The following is a 16,377-nucleotide window of genomic DNA, read 5'->3' as shown; positions in this document are numbered from 1 at the left end:
CTAGCTGTCTTTACCACCAAAGCTTATGGAAGGCTATGCCGCAACTTATTGTTCCTCGTTTTCAATACCGATAAGCGGTCGACAGAGACGAATTCATGCATGTGGATGAAGAGACCTTTCACCCTCATTATGCATCCTCCATCCTTCGACCTTCGACTTTCAAGAAGAAGGATTTGAGGAAGAAGGAAGAGCCATCCTTGAAATTTCAGGGAGAAACAAGAGTCAAGAAGGGAGAGCCATCCTTCGACTTTCAGGGAGAAGGAAGAGCCACCTGCCACTCGAACCATCTGGGGGAGAATATGTGTTCAGGTAGACTTCGGAGCTAACTCCCACTCGAACCATCTGGGTCATATGATGCAGGAGCATCCAACACCCTTAGAGAAAGGGAGGAATCCAAAGCGGACAAGAAGGACGTGGACCAGCGGAGCTGAATAGAGGGAGAAAAACAGGGGAAAATCTGTTTTAAAGCAGTTAAAGAAAAATTAAAGAGAGAATTGATAAGTCTCGAAGACTTACTAATGTAATCTACCATGTGCATATGCATGCATGTACTGAGAGCTTTGAGGGCTTTTGTTGAGAAAATCAAGGAGTGGATTTGATCGGATCCTTCCAGTGATCCGATCCAATATTTCTTATATATGTATACGAACCTGCGTGTTCGAAAAGGGGGATATAGACAGAGAAATAGATAGAGGGTGTAATCAGGGCATAGTCCAGATGTAGTCGAGAGGGAGTCTGTTCCTAAGGCTGAAATGCCTTAGATTTGTAGCCGTGTTGTTCTTATATAATATACGTGTGTTTGTTGATTGTGGGTTGTCTGTGTTATATATATATATATATATGCGCATTAATGGTTTTTCCAACTCTGATTCTTATATGTGTGAGTCAATGGTTTAATCCCCAATCATGAAGACACGCTGATCGACCATCGACCACCATAAGGTCGATAACAATCCCTTGAATAATGAGTAGCGTGTGTTAACAGAGTGTAAGTGGCAGAGACTGTGGCGGAATGGCTTTAAAACACAGAAACCATCAAAATGGCGAGAAGGAGAGGTTTGATGCTCAGCAGCCATTGGATCTCTTAAGATCAACAGGCCGGATCCATATTGCATCGGCAATAGAACCGTCATCGCATTGGAGAAAGATGTGGTATTATTGGAATTGGCCAAGGGACAATTGCGATTGCGATAGTGCGATGAGTCGTGAACCATCGGATCGCGAATCAGGATCGACAGTCCCAATCTAATCAGCGACCGGGAAATGGGACAGTGTGATATCGCAAATATGGAAGTGTGCGATATACAATGGTTGCAATATGGCGACATCATGCGATAACCCAATCGGTGATCGGAACTGATCGCAATAGGAAGGTCGGCATTTCGGTGTGGACTAGCAGACAGTGCGATGGAGGTGGCAATGAGCGATATTGCGATATCGCCGATAGAGATGATCGGCGATTGTAGGATCGGGGTAATCGCATCTCGCAGAACTCAAGTGATGACAGTGCGGGAAGAGTTGCGATATGCGATGGGGGGGAAAGGACCGATAAAGTGGTGGCTCCGATTCTTGTGTGGTCCATGGTTAAAGGCTTAAAGCCTAAGAACGCTTCCGATAAGGCTTAGTGGGCCATAACCCACAGGCCTCAAGATCGATTTATTTGGGAATTGGGATTTTGGTTTAACCCCAAGATCTCAACCCCATCATCATAGAAGACGATGGAGGTAAGATTTGTATTCTTGAACCAGAAAACTAATTAGCACCAACTGACCTCTCCCCACCTCAGATTTTGAGATTTTGATGACTATGCTCATCATGGTGGTAAGCACCCTAGTTTTCCTAGAGATTTGCACCCTACACTATGCAGAAAAAGCTTCAAATGGAATTTCAACATACTTGTGCATACCTTAAATGGAATTTCAGCATACCTGTCACTTCTGCTAGAACTGTTGCGCCGCAAAACTTTGTTCTTACCTTACGCACCAGGGTCTTTATCTCAATATATACCCAGGATGAAGTATCTCAATATATACCTAGGCTGAAGTATATGCAAGTAAGCCTATAGGGATCATTGTCACAGCAGTAAGGGCATGCACTGCACAATTTGTGTTCCCATAAGGTACATTTGATCCAGAATCACCATCTATTGACCTAGAATAAGTAGCAAGGAGGGCATTTACCTTCTAAAAGAATCTATTACGGAGGATCAGAGAGTTCTAGATGTTGTATTGCTGAAAATTGTAGAATTTGTTCCAGATTTGAAGCAATATTTGTCTGCAAGATTTAATTTGAGGTTAGGAATGAAGCCACATAAACTTTTATTTTTAAAAATTGACTTGCTTGCCTCATGATCTCAAGTTTTGGATGTTGTATCGATGAAAATTGAAGAAGTTTTTCTGGATTTGAACCAATATATCCCTGCAAGATTTAATTTAAGGTCAGGAATGAAGCTACATAAACTTTTCTTTTTAAAAATTGACTTGCTTGCCTCATGATCTCCAGAAATTTGGGATCTTATTGTCTGGTTTCCCTTTTGATGGAAAGTCTTTGTTTGTTTCTACAAGAATTCCATTGGTTCTCGAGTTCAAGATTTTAGGTAACACCTTATCAATAATGCTCTTCTTTGTCTCATTTTCCCTCTTCCAAGGGTCAACTAGATTTCTTCCTCTCTTTTTCCTTTCTAAAATTCATTTCTACACAGTCCTTGGCACTCTTCCGCTTGCATGCTTTCCAATTGTCCTTCGGGTTTTATCAAACATTTAGTTTTCTCGTCAACAGCTAAATCATGCAGCAAGTCATGCATTTTGCAACTGTTTACTCGCCCATTCCAACCAACCTCTGAAACTTCGATCAGGCATCGATCAATAAGTTCTTCCATGTAGGAGCAGCCTACATCATATGCTTCTTGTAATTGTACAGAAACAAATCCTGAGCAATCCATGCATGCACTAAACCTTGGGACTCTATCTGAGTATTCTTAGCAAAAACAGAGCAGTAAAGAAAACAAGGCTTTAGATGATGAGGCAAAACCTGGTAACTTAACTTCAATGACGGCATAATGCAGTCTCTCATCACATATTCTTCACTTAGACGACCAAGGGTCCATTCCCAATGATTAGGAAGCCCCTCTACTGATGTTGCCAAATAAGCCCCTATTGTTTTGATGGCAAGCGGCAGTCCGCCGCATCTATTAACAATTTCGTGGGCTATCTTGTCCAACGCCTCTGGACAATGGTGTGCACCATCTGGGAAAGCATGGAGGCAGAATAGTTGCCAACTGTATTCTTCTGACAAACTCTTTTTGCGGAGAATTTGAGGTCCAGCCCCAAAAGCCTTTGCAACCTCTTCATCCCTGGTCGTCAGCACAACCTTATCTTGCTTTCTGAATGCAACCCAATCTTCTCTTTAGCAAATCTGTCCCACACGTCATCAACAACAAATAGACAACTTTTTTTATCTAAAAACCTATCAATCTTCTCTCTCAACATTCTATCATCTAGCTTGTCGGCCCCTTTTTTATCATTTTGCTGGTTGGAAAAACTTTCATTGTTTCCTTTGAAGTGCTTAGCTATCTCATTTCGCTCAAACTGCTTCACCATATCACATAGTAGTTCTGTAACTCTGAATTTCTGAGAAACTGCTAACCAAACCTATTTACCAACTTGAAACAAAAAGAGACATGGCCTACTTCCTGGAAAACTTGGTACTTGAATTTTTTTTCTTATTTTGCTAGAGTTTCTTCTATGATTTCCACTTCTTCCAGCTGGTGGAACAACTTATTCTACAGGTGTCGAGCATGCAAATGACAGCAAAAAGTATGGGAGACATGGGAAAAAGAGCATATCTGCCTGCACAAGTGGTCGCAGGGATGGTGTGTTTTTCCATGTCCCTTTTTGGACAAGTGGTTGCAGGGATGGTGTGCTTTTCCATGTGTCCTTTTTTTTTTACCGTGTGTCTTCTTATTTTATAAGTGACTTCATAAGTTTCTAATTTCTTAACGTTTATTAACATTTTTCAAGATTTGGAGGAATAATATTTTGCATTTTTCAAGATTTGCACGAATAATATTTTGCATTGTCGCTACAATCTAATCAGAAATTTAATGGATTAGTAATGAAGTTATGCCAAGGCTTGAGATTAGAGTAGCAAAATAATTGGTTTCTCCCTCATACCACATTATATCCTGCAGCCTTCCGGTTCAAGGAGGGTTGTTATAGGCGGCAAGGACAGAGGCACTCAAGCCCTTTGTACCTTACTATAAATGGTTTTGCCCAAGGTTTTACAGGTCGTTTTGAGATCCAAATGCAATGCCACACTCGACAGTGTTCTTAAAATTATTAAGAGGAATTTTGAATCTATCAGGAATGCGAAGTGCAAGATGAAGTGCATATCATATTGGGTTGACCTATAGAACTGTGATTTGTCACTCATCTATAGCAAATGCCCAATACACGTCCACGGGCCAGTTGCCAATGCATGTGACTGCAAGGAATCATGTAGTTTCTTACTGTTGCTGTTAAAATCATGGCAGTATTTGCAAGCCAAATGATCAAACTGCTATTTCTGCATGTGTTGTTTGTATTCTCGATGCCCTCATATATAGATTTGAAGGCAATAGAAGCCGAACTGCACCATGGGTTGATGCCCTCGTATCGGTATTTGGAGGCAGCAAAAGCCGAACTACACCATGAGTATTATAGAAACAGTCGTCCTGAAGTAGTCTCTCGTAACCTCTATACTGCAGAAAGCTATTCAAACTAGAAATAGTTATTCCAGCATCTTTAGGGACCACTGTAACTGGGAATATCTCACACAATTTAGGGTCAGTCAACGTAGGACATGCTAGGACATGCTTCATTTAGTGTAGATTGCCAAGCAAATGATGAAGCTATGGAGGATTTATGGGTTGTAGATAGGGATATTGGTTACGAGTGTGAAGTCCCTAATGGCTGCAAAGAAGAATATAATGCCACATAATTTACTATTGATGATGAGCCTGCGAATGAAGAAGAGGAGCAACCACTCCTTCACACAAAAAATCAAGTATGCTAGCCCAATGAGTGGAAGGGCCTTCTCTTTGCTTTATAAACTAAGTTTAAAATAATTCTAAGATCAATCCCGGCCTACTAATTGAATGCATATATCTCTTTTTGCAATATGTCCATCTGTGTGCTTCATAAATTGAATTAAAAAATATATCTCTGTTGACCAACAATCCTCACTGAATTCATATCTCTATCGTTCCAAAAGTTTTGTAGGGTCTCCTAACTTAAATAATTAATTATCTCACGCTTTTGATAAGGTCTCACAGCTCCAATGATTATTATAATTGAGAAATATTGATTGATAATAATTGAATTTCTCATTGTTTTCCTCCAGGGTGGAGAGGTTCCTTTCGCAGAGATGTTTGGCATATTTTCTCTAGTTGTTGGAGCAACGGTAAGACTGAGTACATTGGAAGAAAAAATAGAATTTTTCCGATCAGATATAATACACAGTTAGGTCAAGTGATCTTATTCAAAGAAATGATAAAATTCTATTGCAGATTGGAATGGAGGCATGGGCTCGTTGGGCACATCGAGCTCTTTCGCATTCCTCTTTATGGAGTATGCATGAGGTACATGTTTTCTTATGTTAACCATACATTATTATGTTTGAACTTCTAATATCAAACTGTCTCTGACTATCATATTGATATGAAATGATTTATTGTAGAGCTTTGTATGGTATATAATTCATTCAAGATGTTTGTTCTGAGTAATACTGTTGTATAGTTAATTTAATAAGTAAGGAGTGTTTTAACAGTGCACTTATTTAAATTCTTGTGTTCAACTCCCTGAATATTTATCCCTGAACATCTCCAATTGATTGATTAAAAGTTATTATTTGAACTGCCATGTTAACATGGATTTGTGGCAGTTGGATCACAGACTAAGAGAAGGTCCCTTTGAGATGAATGACATGTTTGCTATTATTAATGTTGTCCCTGCCATTTCCCCTTTATCTTATGGATTTTTCAACAAAGGCTTTGTACCAGGACTGTGCTTTGGTGCTGTAAGTTCTGATATCAATTTCCCCAACCTAACCTATATTAAAATTCTTCTTGTTTTGTTTTTCAAATCAGTGTCAATTTTGTCAGGAAAATGTGTGGATTATTTGCTTTGCAAGGCCTGGGGATCACTGTATTTGGCATGGCATATATGTTTGTACATGATGGTCTAGTTCACCGTCATTTTCCAGTGGGACCTATTGCAGATGTCCCATACCTTAAGTTGCGGTAACTGCCATGAGAAACAAGGGACAGATGGTAAGTACCCTCAGCAGCCCTGTATGTTTTCTGATAAGGGTTTCTTCTGCAATTTCGACCAGTATAGCCATAAATATGAGATAGCAAAGGGCCCATCTGAGCCCATTAAAGACAATGGCATTTTGGACCAAAGGGAAGGATTATGTTTCTTTGTAAAATATGATGATGGTATCACAGCTTCAGTCTATGAACCTATTTTTACCAAGGAGCAATCTGGTAATGATTCTGCAGCATGGCTGAAAGGGAATGTTTATCTATTTCTTTTCTGGGTAACTGTTTGCGTTCCAGGCTTTGAACCTATCTTCTTTGTTGTTTGGATGGCGTTACAATAGTAAGGCAGTCCTCAAGGGAGGGGTGATTCCATCTAAGGGATAATGATATGTACATGTCTCAGTTTCATAATCTTATTGCAACATGGGTTGCATGCAATCAAGGCATGACCACCGACGATTCTGAAGTTGGTACACATGTTTTCTTCTTTTGTTTTTCTTGTAGTATTCGTCCTTAATGCTTTCCATTGATTGACTTCTAGATTGGGATAACCTTATTTATAAATAATCTATTTTGACAGAACGAAATACCTTCGTAAATTGGCGATTGCACTGGAAACGGCTCAGAGGTTTCCTTTGCTGCTGGCGACTGACCAGGTTGATCGAGAGGAATTGACCATGCTTCAATCAATCACATTCTGGGCAAGAATAACCCACCTCCTGGCTATCATCTTCTCGCTTATGGCTCTTGCCTCTCCAAGAAGACTAGCTTTTTGAAACGGTGGAGAATTGTTTGTGTATCTTCGCTTGGTGCCTGTTGAGAGCAGTGGGGTGAGGGAATGAAAAGGCTGGATAGGAAGGCATAGCAGGTATTTACAAGAAGGGCTGGGAGCACTAGCCTGAGGTGGAGTAGAGGTGGGAGCTGTAGAAGGGAGTAAGTGTGGAAAACTGGGTGAGAGTCGACACCAATATTATGCTCATATTTTGATCATGGAGTTGCGTTTTTCTTTATTAATGCGTTGAAAGAACTGTAGATTTTCCCAATAGCAGATGGGCTTTATGTCACATTCTTGATCTACAGGACACTTTTCACTTTAGATTTTCCCAATAGCAGATGGGCTTTATGTCACATTCGTGATCTACAGGACACTTTTGTCCTGTTATTGGGAACGCAGTCAAAACAATGAAGCAGGACACTTTTGTCCTGTTATTGCGAAGGCAATCAAAACAATGAAGATAGGAGAAAGTGTGATTCTCACCATAAAACCTACGTGTAAGCTGAAAGCTCCAAACTCGGTTTGTTCTATATTGCTTTGGGTTGATATTTTTCCTTCCAATGTTGAACTGTATATATGCACTTCTAAGAAGAATATTTGTCCGTGGGTATTCTTTTGGTGATTAGGCAGTTATCTTTAATATATTTGAATATTGCTTTTCTATGGCTAGTATTGCCATGCATCAATCCACAAGTTTTCACCCCATGCACATGATATCATGCGTTAGATATATGTCTATGTCTACATGTGGTAAGTGGCTTAGGAAATTGGGCTTTGGTTATCATATGGAGTCAAAAGATTTCATTGTCATTTTATATTTTATGCTTAGTCATATACATGAAGTTACCTTCGGAATTAAGTTCCTTGGTTCTATTGATTTTTTTGTCAAAGAGGATATGGCTTTTCTCTTTTAATAGAATGCCTATGCTTTTCTTTCTTGTTCACGCTAAGCTCTGCATGTAATATTCTATTTCTCTACATTGTTAGTTAGTGCATGACTAAATAGTGAGGAATTACGCAACTCTTGTCAGCTTGGCTGAAAATTTTATGTCAAATAGTTTGAATCACCCAAGCTTATAAACTCGCATCCCTTTCTAGATCCCCTCTGTAGAAGCATCCATAGCAATGTTGGAGCTCTCTTATTTATGGACACCAAGACCAGAACATATCTCAAAGTTATAAAACAAGAACAGATAAGCGCTCCATCCTAGCTAATATACCTGATTCTATCTGTTGTATATTCTAACTTGGTTCTGGGTACTCGGCAGTCAAGAGGAATCTAATTTGCAGTCTAGAACCTGTGTTTTCTGGAACCTATAATTAGATCTCACCATAAATTCTATTTCTTATTTTTTGAGCCCCAATTCAACTAGATATTATGTAATGTTTAGATGCCACTAAGAAGTCATATATCAATATCTGGATTTTGATGGCCTTGTCTGCAGAATTATTCTTACAACACAAAAAAAACTTGGACTTATGTTTTCTCAACGATTGGAAGGACGGTAGGGAAAATTCAGGTAAGGCATACTCAGTAGGTGATATAAGTAAGGCATGCAGACTCACGTTAGGCACAAAGAAGCCTTCATTTGTGTTCTCATTAACACTAGGGAAGCAGCCTACATTTCAGACTATTATACTGGTACAATCCTAACTTCGATGTATATTTTACATCTACAGGTGCCTTATTCTCAGCATCTTCCATTTCATATTACATTCTGCGTACTCAAACTTACCATAATAACAGGTTTTGGACAAGATATACACCAGAGCCTAGAATCTAGAAAAATTCGCATCATATCAAGGTCCTTTCCCTTCATTAGAAAAGTTGGTCTTAAAAGGGCGCCCCCAACTCGAAAGATCACAAAAACACCCAACAATGGAGGTAAGAAAGGGAAGATGACCATAATTCCTCATCCAAACCAACACTGATCTATTTCCCAGCTCAGAAAAAATCTTAGCAGTTGTCTCTAGTTGCTGCAGCGGCATGACATCAAGGTCTTATTTCAGTGCCATCATTCTGTATGCAACCTTGGTCTTGCCTACATGCATCAAAAAGTCTGTCAAACACTTTCATGGCTTTTTCGAACATAGCATTTTGGCAGGGACTTGATACTTAACAACCTCTCCTGTTTATATTTGTAATTACAACCTTTACTATAACACTCTTAGAAGATATTTACATTACTGGTTTAACATCAAAATATTTCTTTTTTTCTAAATATTTCTGATAATTTCAAACTCTATTTTTTATATTCATTGTTTAACTTCACAAGAATTATTTTTCTAAAAAACTTTTTTATAGCTTATAATTTTTATTCTTTTTATATTCATGCGGAAGGTATTCTTTGCCGAAGTAAACCGATTCCAAACCAATATACTTATAACATATTAGACACTTGGATCAAGAATCCGGAAATTCTCCTCCAAAAACCCATTTATGGATATCTCGTTGGCTTCTCTCAAAAAGTATGTAACATTAGACATCGCATTTATACAGTGATATCGGGTTTAACAGTAAGTTTCGTTGGGTGAAACCCACGAGATGAGGGTTCAAATCTCATTGAGTATATATATGACCTGTTGTGTCTAGGCTAGAAGAGTAGGCGACCCCATAGCGGACGTCTCGGCTCTTGTTGAGGCACTCTTGTTGAGGCATAAGTTTCTTGCTATTGTGCGGCTTGCAGGCGGTTGCACGTAGCCTAGGTTTATAGTGGCAGCCAGTTAGATTTGAATTGTTGAGGCATAAGTTTCCTGTTATTGTGGTTGCACGTAGCCTAGGTTTATAGTGGCAGCCAGTTAGATTTGATTTGTTGAGGCACTCTTGTTGAGGCATATGTTTCCTGCTATTGTGAGGCTTGCAAGCGGTTGCGCGTCACCTAGGTTTATAGTGGCACCGAGCTAGATTTGATTCTGGGTCTGTTCAGGATAACTCTCACCAGTTACCGATTATCCTAGATTTAAAAAAAATATTAGACATCGCATTTACTCTTCAAGAGAACCTTTTCTTTTCTAATTTTAATTAAACGAAGTACATGGCTATCTCATTGTCCTCCCTCAAAAGAGTATGTGGTACCCTTTTTTTTTTAATTTTAATTAAATATACATGGCTATCTCATTGTCCTGTTCAGGATAACTCTCACCAGTTACCGTTATCTTAGATTTAAGAAAACATTAGACATTGCATTTACTTCAAGAAAACCTTTTCTTTTCTAATTTTAAGTAAACGAAGTACATGGCTATCTCGTTGTCCTCCCTCAATAAAGTATGTGGTACCCTTTCTTTTTAATTTTAATTAAATGTACATAGCTATCTCGTTGTCTCCCTCAAAAAGACACGGAAATTACTGGTGTAAAAATGAAATATGCAAAGAATCTCTTTTTCTTTTAAGTTTTCATTCAGCATTATCATCGAAACTAAATCAAATAATATTATATGTTATTTTTGTATGTATTAATATGCATGGAGCTTGATTTTAGTAAGTCATGAAAAGTTTTGGTAATACCATATATTATTATCTACTTTTATTTTTATAATGTTCCTATTTCAAAATCTTAGTTTATATAAAAATAAAATCCAATCTTTATTAAAAATAATTTACAAAATTATTTTAATAATTTATTATATTTTTAAATTACCTGACTTTTTTTATATAAAATAAATATATATTTATCAATACAATTCCAACCCATTCTTAGAAATGGATTATTTTACACACCATGTCTGATTATAATTTTTTTTATAAAATTTAGATTTAGTCCATTTGGTGAATAAATTTAATGTATATAAGAGAGTTGTACCATAGTTGAAACTTATCTCTCTTCAATCAAATAGACTTATTTAATGTATATAAACGAGTTGTACCATAGTTGAAATTTATCCCTCTTGCAATCAAATATACTTCATTTAGTGATGCATCCCGCCTTCATTTACAAGATCTCCATTATTCCCTCCTTGTGACCCGCTTATGAGGGCCCTACGTTAACATCATCTGATTTAACATTTGTTAGCCTACCATTGATTCTCATTCCCAATACCATTATGTAGAGCCTTTGACTTAAGAAAGCCGTATAACGATAAGGAAAATCATATTGCTTTTCATAGTGCCTAGATCATCAGCAATGGAGGAACTTAGATACTATTGAAAGCGCACTGAATAAAGTCATCTTTAATTTTTCAATATGCTGTACTTTGAAATCTTATGGGTGCGTTACATTTTTAAAACTATTTTGAAGTCAACCTCTACCATCGACCACCAGATATTAGAGCCTATCAAAAAAATGATTAAGGAACAAACTTATCTGCCGTTTTGAAAATATAATAAAGTTCTCAAGCTTAAACATTCGCGAAGAGCAAACACCATGGTTTCTCCGCTTTGAAGATGCTCCGACAGCTTTTTTCACAAGTGTCACACTTCAACAGGAAGCACCAACAGTTCCATCCATAAAAAAGAGGCACAGAAAAAGGTCCTCCTGTAAAATCAAGAGAATCTCACTAGATTTATGTAGACACTCAGATTCTGAAAATGCTATGCAATAACGTTTTCAAACAGTGGCCTGATCCTTTTCCAATGGTCCTGCTCCGAACTGAATATGGTTCTCCGAATCCTTATCAACATGGGTTCTGAAGTCATTTGCTTTGCCCCACAGTGCAATATAAACCCCCGCAACAATCACAATTGCTCCCACAACACTACAAATGTTTTAACATCACCATTACAGTTAGATGCTATTTTGAAATACATATGTTCCGGAACTTTTCATAATATTAGGCCACATACTGTATCACAACTTTTCAGTATAAGACAGAGTTTCCATTAAAAGATCGTATGAATGGCTGGAATTACGAAATGTATAGATCAGATCACAGTGAATTCTTGGTTTTATCTTTCATCTCATATTTCTGAGAATCGTCATCACAAATGTACTTTGCGGCTCGAGTAATATATGTAAATTTGGGGTCTCTGCTTTTGTTGTGGTTTAGGTTGACCCATATTTTAAGTGTGTAATACTGTGTAATGAGAAATCAAATTTGAAGAGAATGATTAGGAATCAAATTTGAACGAGTTAAGTTAACTTTTCTACATGAATAAGTTAAAATCGATTAATTTGTTTATAGGAAAATGAAAAATAATTTTAAATTTTATGTATGTTTTATTTATTATAATTTTTAATGCGTGAAATGGTGTATATTACACATAATTATTTTTATTTATAAATAGGAATTTTAGATATATATATATATATATATATATATATATATATATATATATATATATATATATATATATATATATATAAAATACAAGTTCATTAGTATTATAATTTATATAATAATTATATAGAGAATATAATAAAACTATTCACTTATATTCTATATATTAATTATATGGAAGGAATTCAATTGGACCATCTGCTTGTAATTTATATATGAATTATATGTAAGAGATTCAATATGACCATTTACACATTTTCATTTGATTTAATATGGACATCAATGTTTGACATTGAAATTGTTTTTTTTTATTACAAGGTAATTAGCTCAATCATTCAAACAATTGCTAAGAAATCAAAATATAAAATTATTTTATGGATATTATTGTAATCTTCAATAAAGAAAAACACGAAAGAAAGAAAAATTATTTAAAATCTCCAGGAACAATTTTAGATAAAGGAAATCTAACTTACACGAATATTTTTCCATATGAATTATAGGCCTAATGATTAGTGCAGATGTGCACTATGATGTATGACACCATTTGCAAAAGAATATAGAAATAACATTTTTTTTTCAACGGAAATAAATGAATACTACTTATTTAGAATTGAATTTCTGATAATAAGGAATGATATCTCTGTTGGATAACTTTTGATGGCTATGCCTATTGTTATGTCTTCATAATAAATAGGCATAAAGAAGCCATATAGATAATATTCATAAATGAAAGCAAACCAAATAGGAAGTAGAAGTGGAGTGGAAATGAGAACATTTATAGTAAAAGTGGAATATAGTGGGAGAAGATTTACACATGGAGATACTGAGGATTGATATGTACAATTTGTCAATTCAAGGAGAAATAGGATGGAGAGTTGATTCAAGTTTCAGTTAATTCAAATCGGAATTGATTAAATGTCCACTACTATGTTGTAGTTTTGGTAAATATGAGATACATGGATACATGAGCTTCATGACAATAAGATTCTATTGTTTAAAAATGATAACATTTATTTTTTTAAACTATCATAATATTGAGAAAAAAATATTAACAAATAATTTTTTAATTATTATGATATATAAAAAAATCGTTTAAAAACAATAAAAATAATGAAAAATAAATATAGAATGATTTTTTTTAACATTTTAATTGAAAAATTAAAAACAACTTCATTAATAAATTTTTATTTTAAGTTTCATTTCCATGGAAAATAATAATTATACCCTTCTAGAATTAATTAAAAATCTCCGAAAACCAAAAAAAACCTGGAATTTAAACTCTCTGATCTTATTTCTGCAAAATCTTATAGTCAAGAAATTTACAGATACATAATGGACAACACTATATTACGGTTTTAAAAAGAATCTTACTTTTAATTAAATTGCAAACTCAGGAATGTTTAAAAACTAAAAAATATTTGACTTCGTTAGTATACGATATTTTTCGAAAATATTCCAAAAGACTCTAACCAAATTAAGCGCAGCTTAAAAAGAGTAAATTCTCAATGTGTATTCCAAATGCTCTAACCAAATTAAGCTCAGGTCAAAAAGAGTAAATGCTCGATGATGACTTTTCGAAACGTATACCATAACCATACATACCTGCCCACACGAAGATAGACATGAATAATGATAAGCTCCAAAACTGCTGTGATAATCGTTCCCAAAGGAGTGAAAATAGCCACGAACACAGGTCCTTTTTTGCTTATACACCAAACTTGCAGAAACATTCCCAACGCGGAACACAGTATTCCCTGGATCATTTAAATTACTTTCAGAAATCAAAATGATGGTGTTTGTTCTAACTAGTATGTTGTTATACTCAATGTGTAACGTCATGAAAAACATTCCCAACGCTGTTCACAGTATTGCCTGGATCATTTAATATATTTTAAGCAATCAAAATGCTGGTGTTTGTTCTAACTAGTGTGTTGTTACACTCAATGTGTAATGTCATGAAATCTTTCGATTTCGAAAAAGTTTTTTCTGAATGCTCTGATGATTACCGAGTACACAACTCCTAGGAGCTCAACATTCCATCCTAAAGCCCAGATATTAGATTTCTTATGTTCCCAGATTACAGCAATTAGACCAGACTGTATTGATCCAAAAAAACACGAGATTGCTGTCAATGATAGCTGCGCTGGATACGTTTTAAGAACTGGTGCCTGCGTTTAATTTCACCAGAATAATATCAGTGAACAGAATAGATAGAATTGGCAACATATCTGAATATATAGAATATCACGTCTATCACCTGAAAAACAGTACATGAAGCCCAAGAAATGATGCTCCCAAAGACCAAGATGGAGCCCAGTACAAGGTTGATGGGCTTAGAATTCGATGCAGTATGATGGCTTTCAGCACCAGGTGATAAAAACTTAAGGGCTGGACCTTTGTATAAGGTCATGACCATTGCACCACTGACAGATATAACCGTGCCAAGAATCTTTGCCTGTCCACCTAAACTTCTGATATCAACACTCTCAAGTCTAGCAAAAAAATCCAAGATGAACAAGCATCATGAATAGATTGTATACAGAGGCATTGCAGCTCAATAATCAATAAAATCAGCATACAAATACAAAATACTGGAGCTACCAATCTTCTGATAAATATGTTTTAGGTCACATTTTAGTAATGATATAACATGAGCTATACCTTAGTAATGTGGCCATTGCGAATGTGAAAACTGGTAAGAGATTTAGTGCTGCTGAAGCAAACGTAGAGGACGTGTAGTACAATCCTTGAATGTAACAATTCTGAGTGATAGTGATGCTGTAACCAAGAATATGTTTCATTTTATATATAGGTGAATTGGTACCTTAATACTAGAATATGATCCTAAAGACGATATAAAAGATAGTCTGTGTAGCAACTGCTTACCCACTTGCAAGCAAGAAAATTTGAAATAAGGCAGTCCATGTCAAAGGTGGGCGCCGCTTTCTGCAACAATGGATGACAGATTAATTCACATGTATGGGGCCAATGTACTTAACGTGTTACCTTGAATCGTAACAGTGATAAGATTTAGTGCACACCTTTCTAAGAAATAAGCGATTGGAGCGATAACTAATGTTGCAGTAACCTGTCTGTATGTCACAAAAACAAAGTGATTCATTCCATCTACTAAGGAAACTCTGGCGATTATGTACATGCCTGCAAACGCTGCCTGATATATAATCTGAGAAAGAAGGGGTTTGAGTTTCTCAGTTCCCTGCAATCCAACCATTTTGATAATACTGTCTGTCCACCTGGTAGGATCCTTAAATCCTCTACTCCTTCCTCCTTCCTGTTGGGATGTGAAGAACTCTGATCTAGTAGCCCTCTCCTATATACTCGTTACGAACAAGGGTTCAGTGGACAATCAATCAGATTGTACGTAAAGTGCAGTATCAATCGGTGTAAACTATTCAGTGGAGGTGAGCAGTAAAGCACCATTACCAGATCACACCATAGGTACAGGCAGCCGGTAAGTGGAGAATGGTATAAGATTATTTTCAGCAATGTTGGATGCGATTCCATGACACACTTTGTCCTTTGGATGCGATTCTAAATTATTTTATACGTTTAATTTTGCTTATAAGTATACACGTAACATTTGACGGAAAAAATTATGTACTTCCGCTTTAGTTAAAGCTTGGGCATTTGCCTTTTGCAAATTATGCTAGCTTTAACTCTATGATCTGTCCTTGTTTTTAAATTAATGAAGATGTTTATAGTGTAAGTTATATGCAGGGTATATGCATATATATGTTGATCTAAATGAATATGAAGAAATCTAGTCTCTTATATATTTATATCTATATATATATATATAAAAGAAAGTGTTAATAAGTATATTAAAAGGAGTTGATATTATTAAAATTTAATTTATAATTTATTTTTAAAAAAGTTATTCATTGTACTTGTATTATAATTTTTATAAAATTAGGAGTAATGAGATCTTGTATTATGATTAATTTAGGGATATATTTACAATTAGAGATGGGAAATATAGGTTAAATGAAAATATTAATCCAATGTATTATAGTTTGTCCATAATTTAGTTTGTCCATAATTTAATTGAAATCGAGATCTAATTTATATT

The 16,377-nt window shown here is 35.9% G+C and overlaps 1 protein-coding gene across 1 annotated transcript; it reads right to left on the bottom strand.

The window, feature by feature from the left end:
- Positions 1–11,213: 11,213 nt before the first annotated feature.
- LOC149201869 (WAT1-related protein At3g18200-like) lies at positions 11,214–15,706 on the bottom strand. The gene is made up of 7 exons (XM_089399847.1): positions 15,329–15,706; positions 15,174–15,233; positions 14,949–15,065; positions 14,545–14,779; positions 14,294–14,455; positions 13,890–14,041; positions 11,214–11,765 (listed from the first exon to the last, which is right to left on the bottom strand). Exons 1-7 carry the CDS (start codon positions 15,517–15,519, stop codon positions 11,618–11,620), a joined length of 1,065 nt encoding a protein of 354 aa, XP_089255973.1. The 5' UTR covers positions 15,520–15,706; the 3' UTR covers positions 11,214–11,617.
- Between the last annotated feature and the right edge of the window lie 671 nt (positions 15,707–16,377).

Source organism: Pinus tabuliformis, chromosome 2_1, assembly GCF_031772625.1.
Source record: "Pinus tabuliformis cultivar Carrire ecotype Pingquan chromosome 2_1, CPIR1, whole genome shotgun sequence".
Lineage (NCBI taxonomy): Eukaryota > Viridiplantae > Streptophyta > Pinopsida > Pinales > Pinaceae > Pinus > Pinus tabuliformis.
Note: the sequence above shows the minus strand (reverse complement) of the source record. Positions and strands in the feature narration are given on the sequence as shown.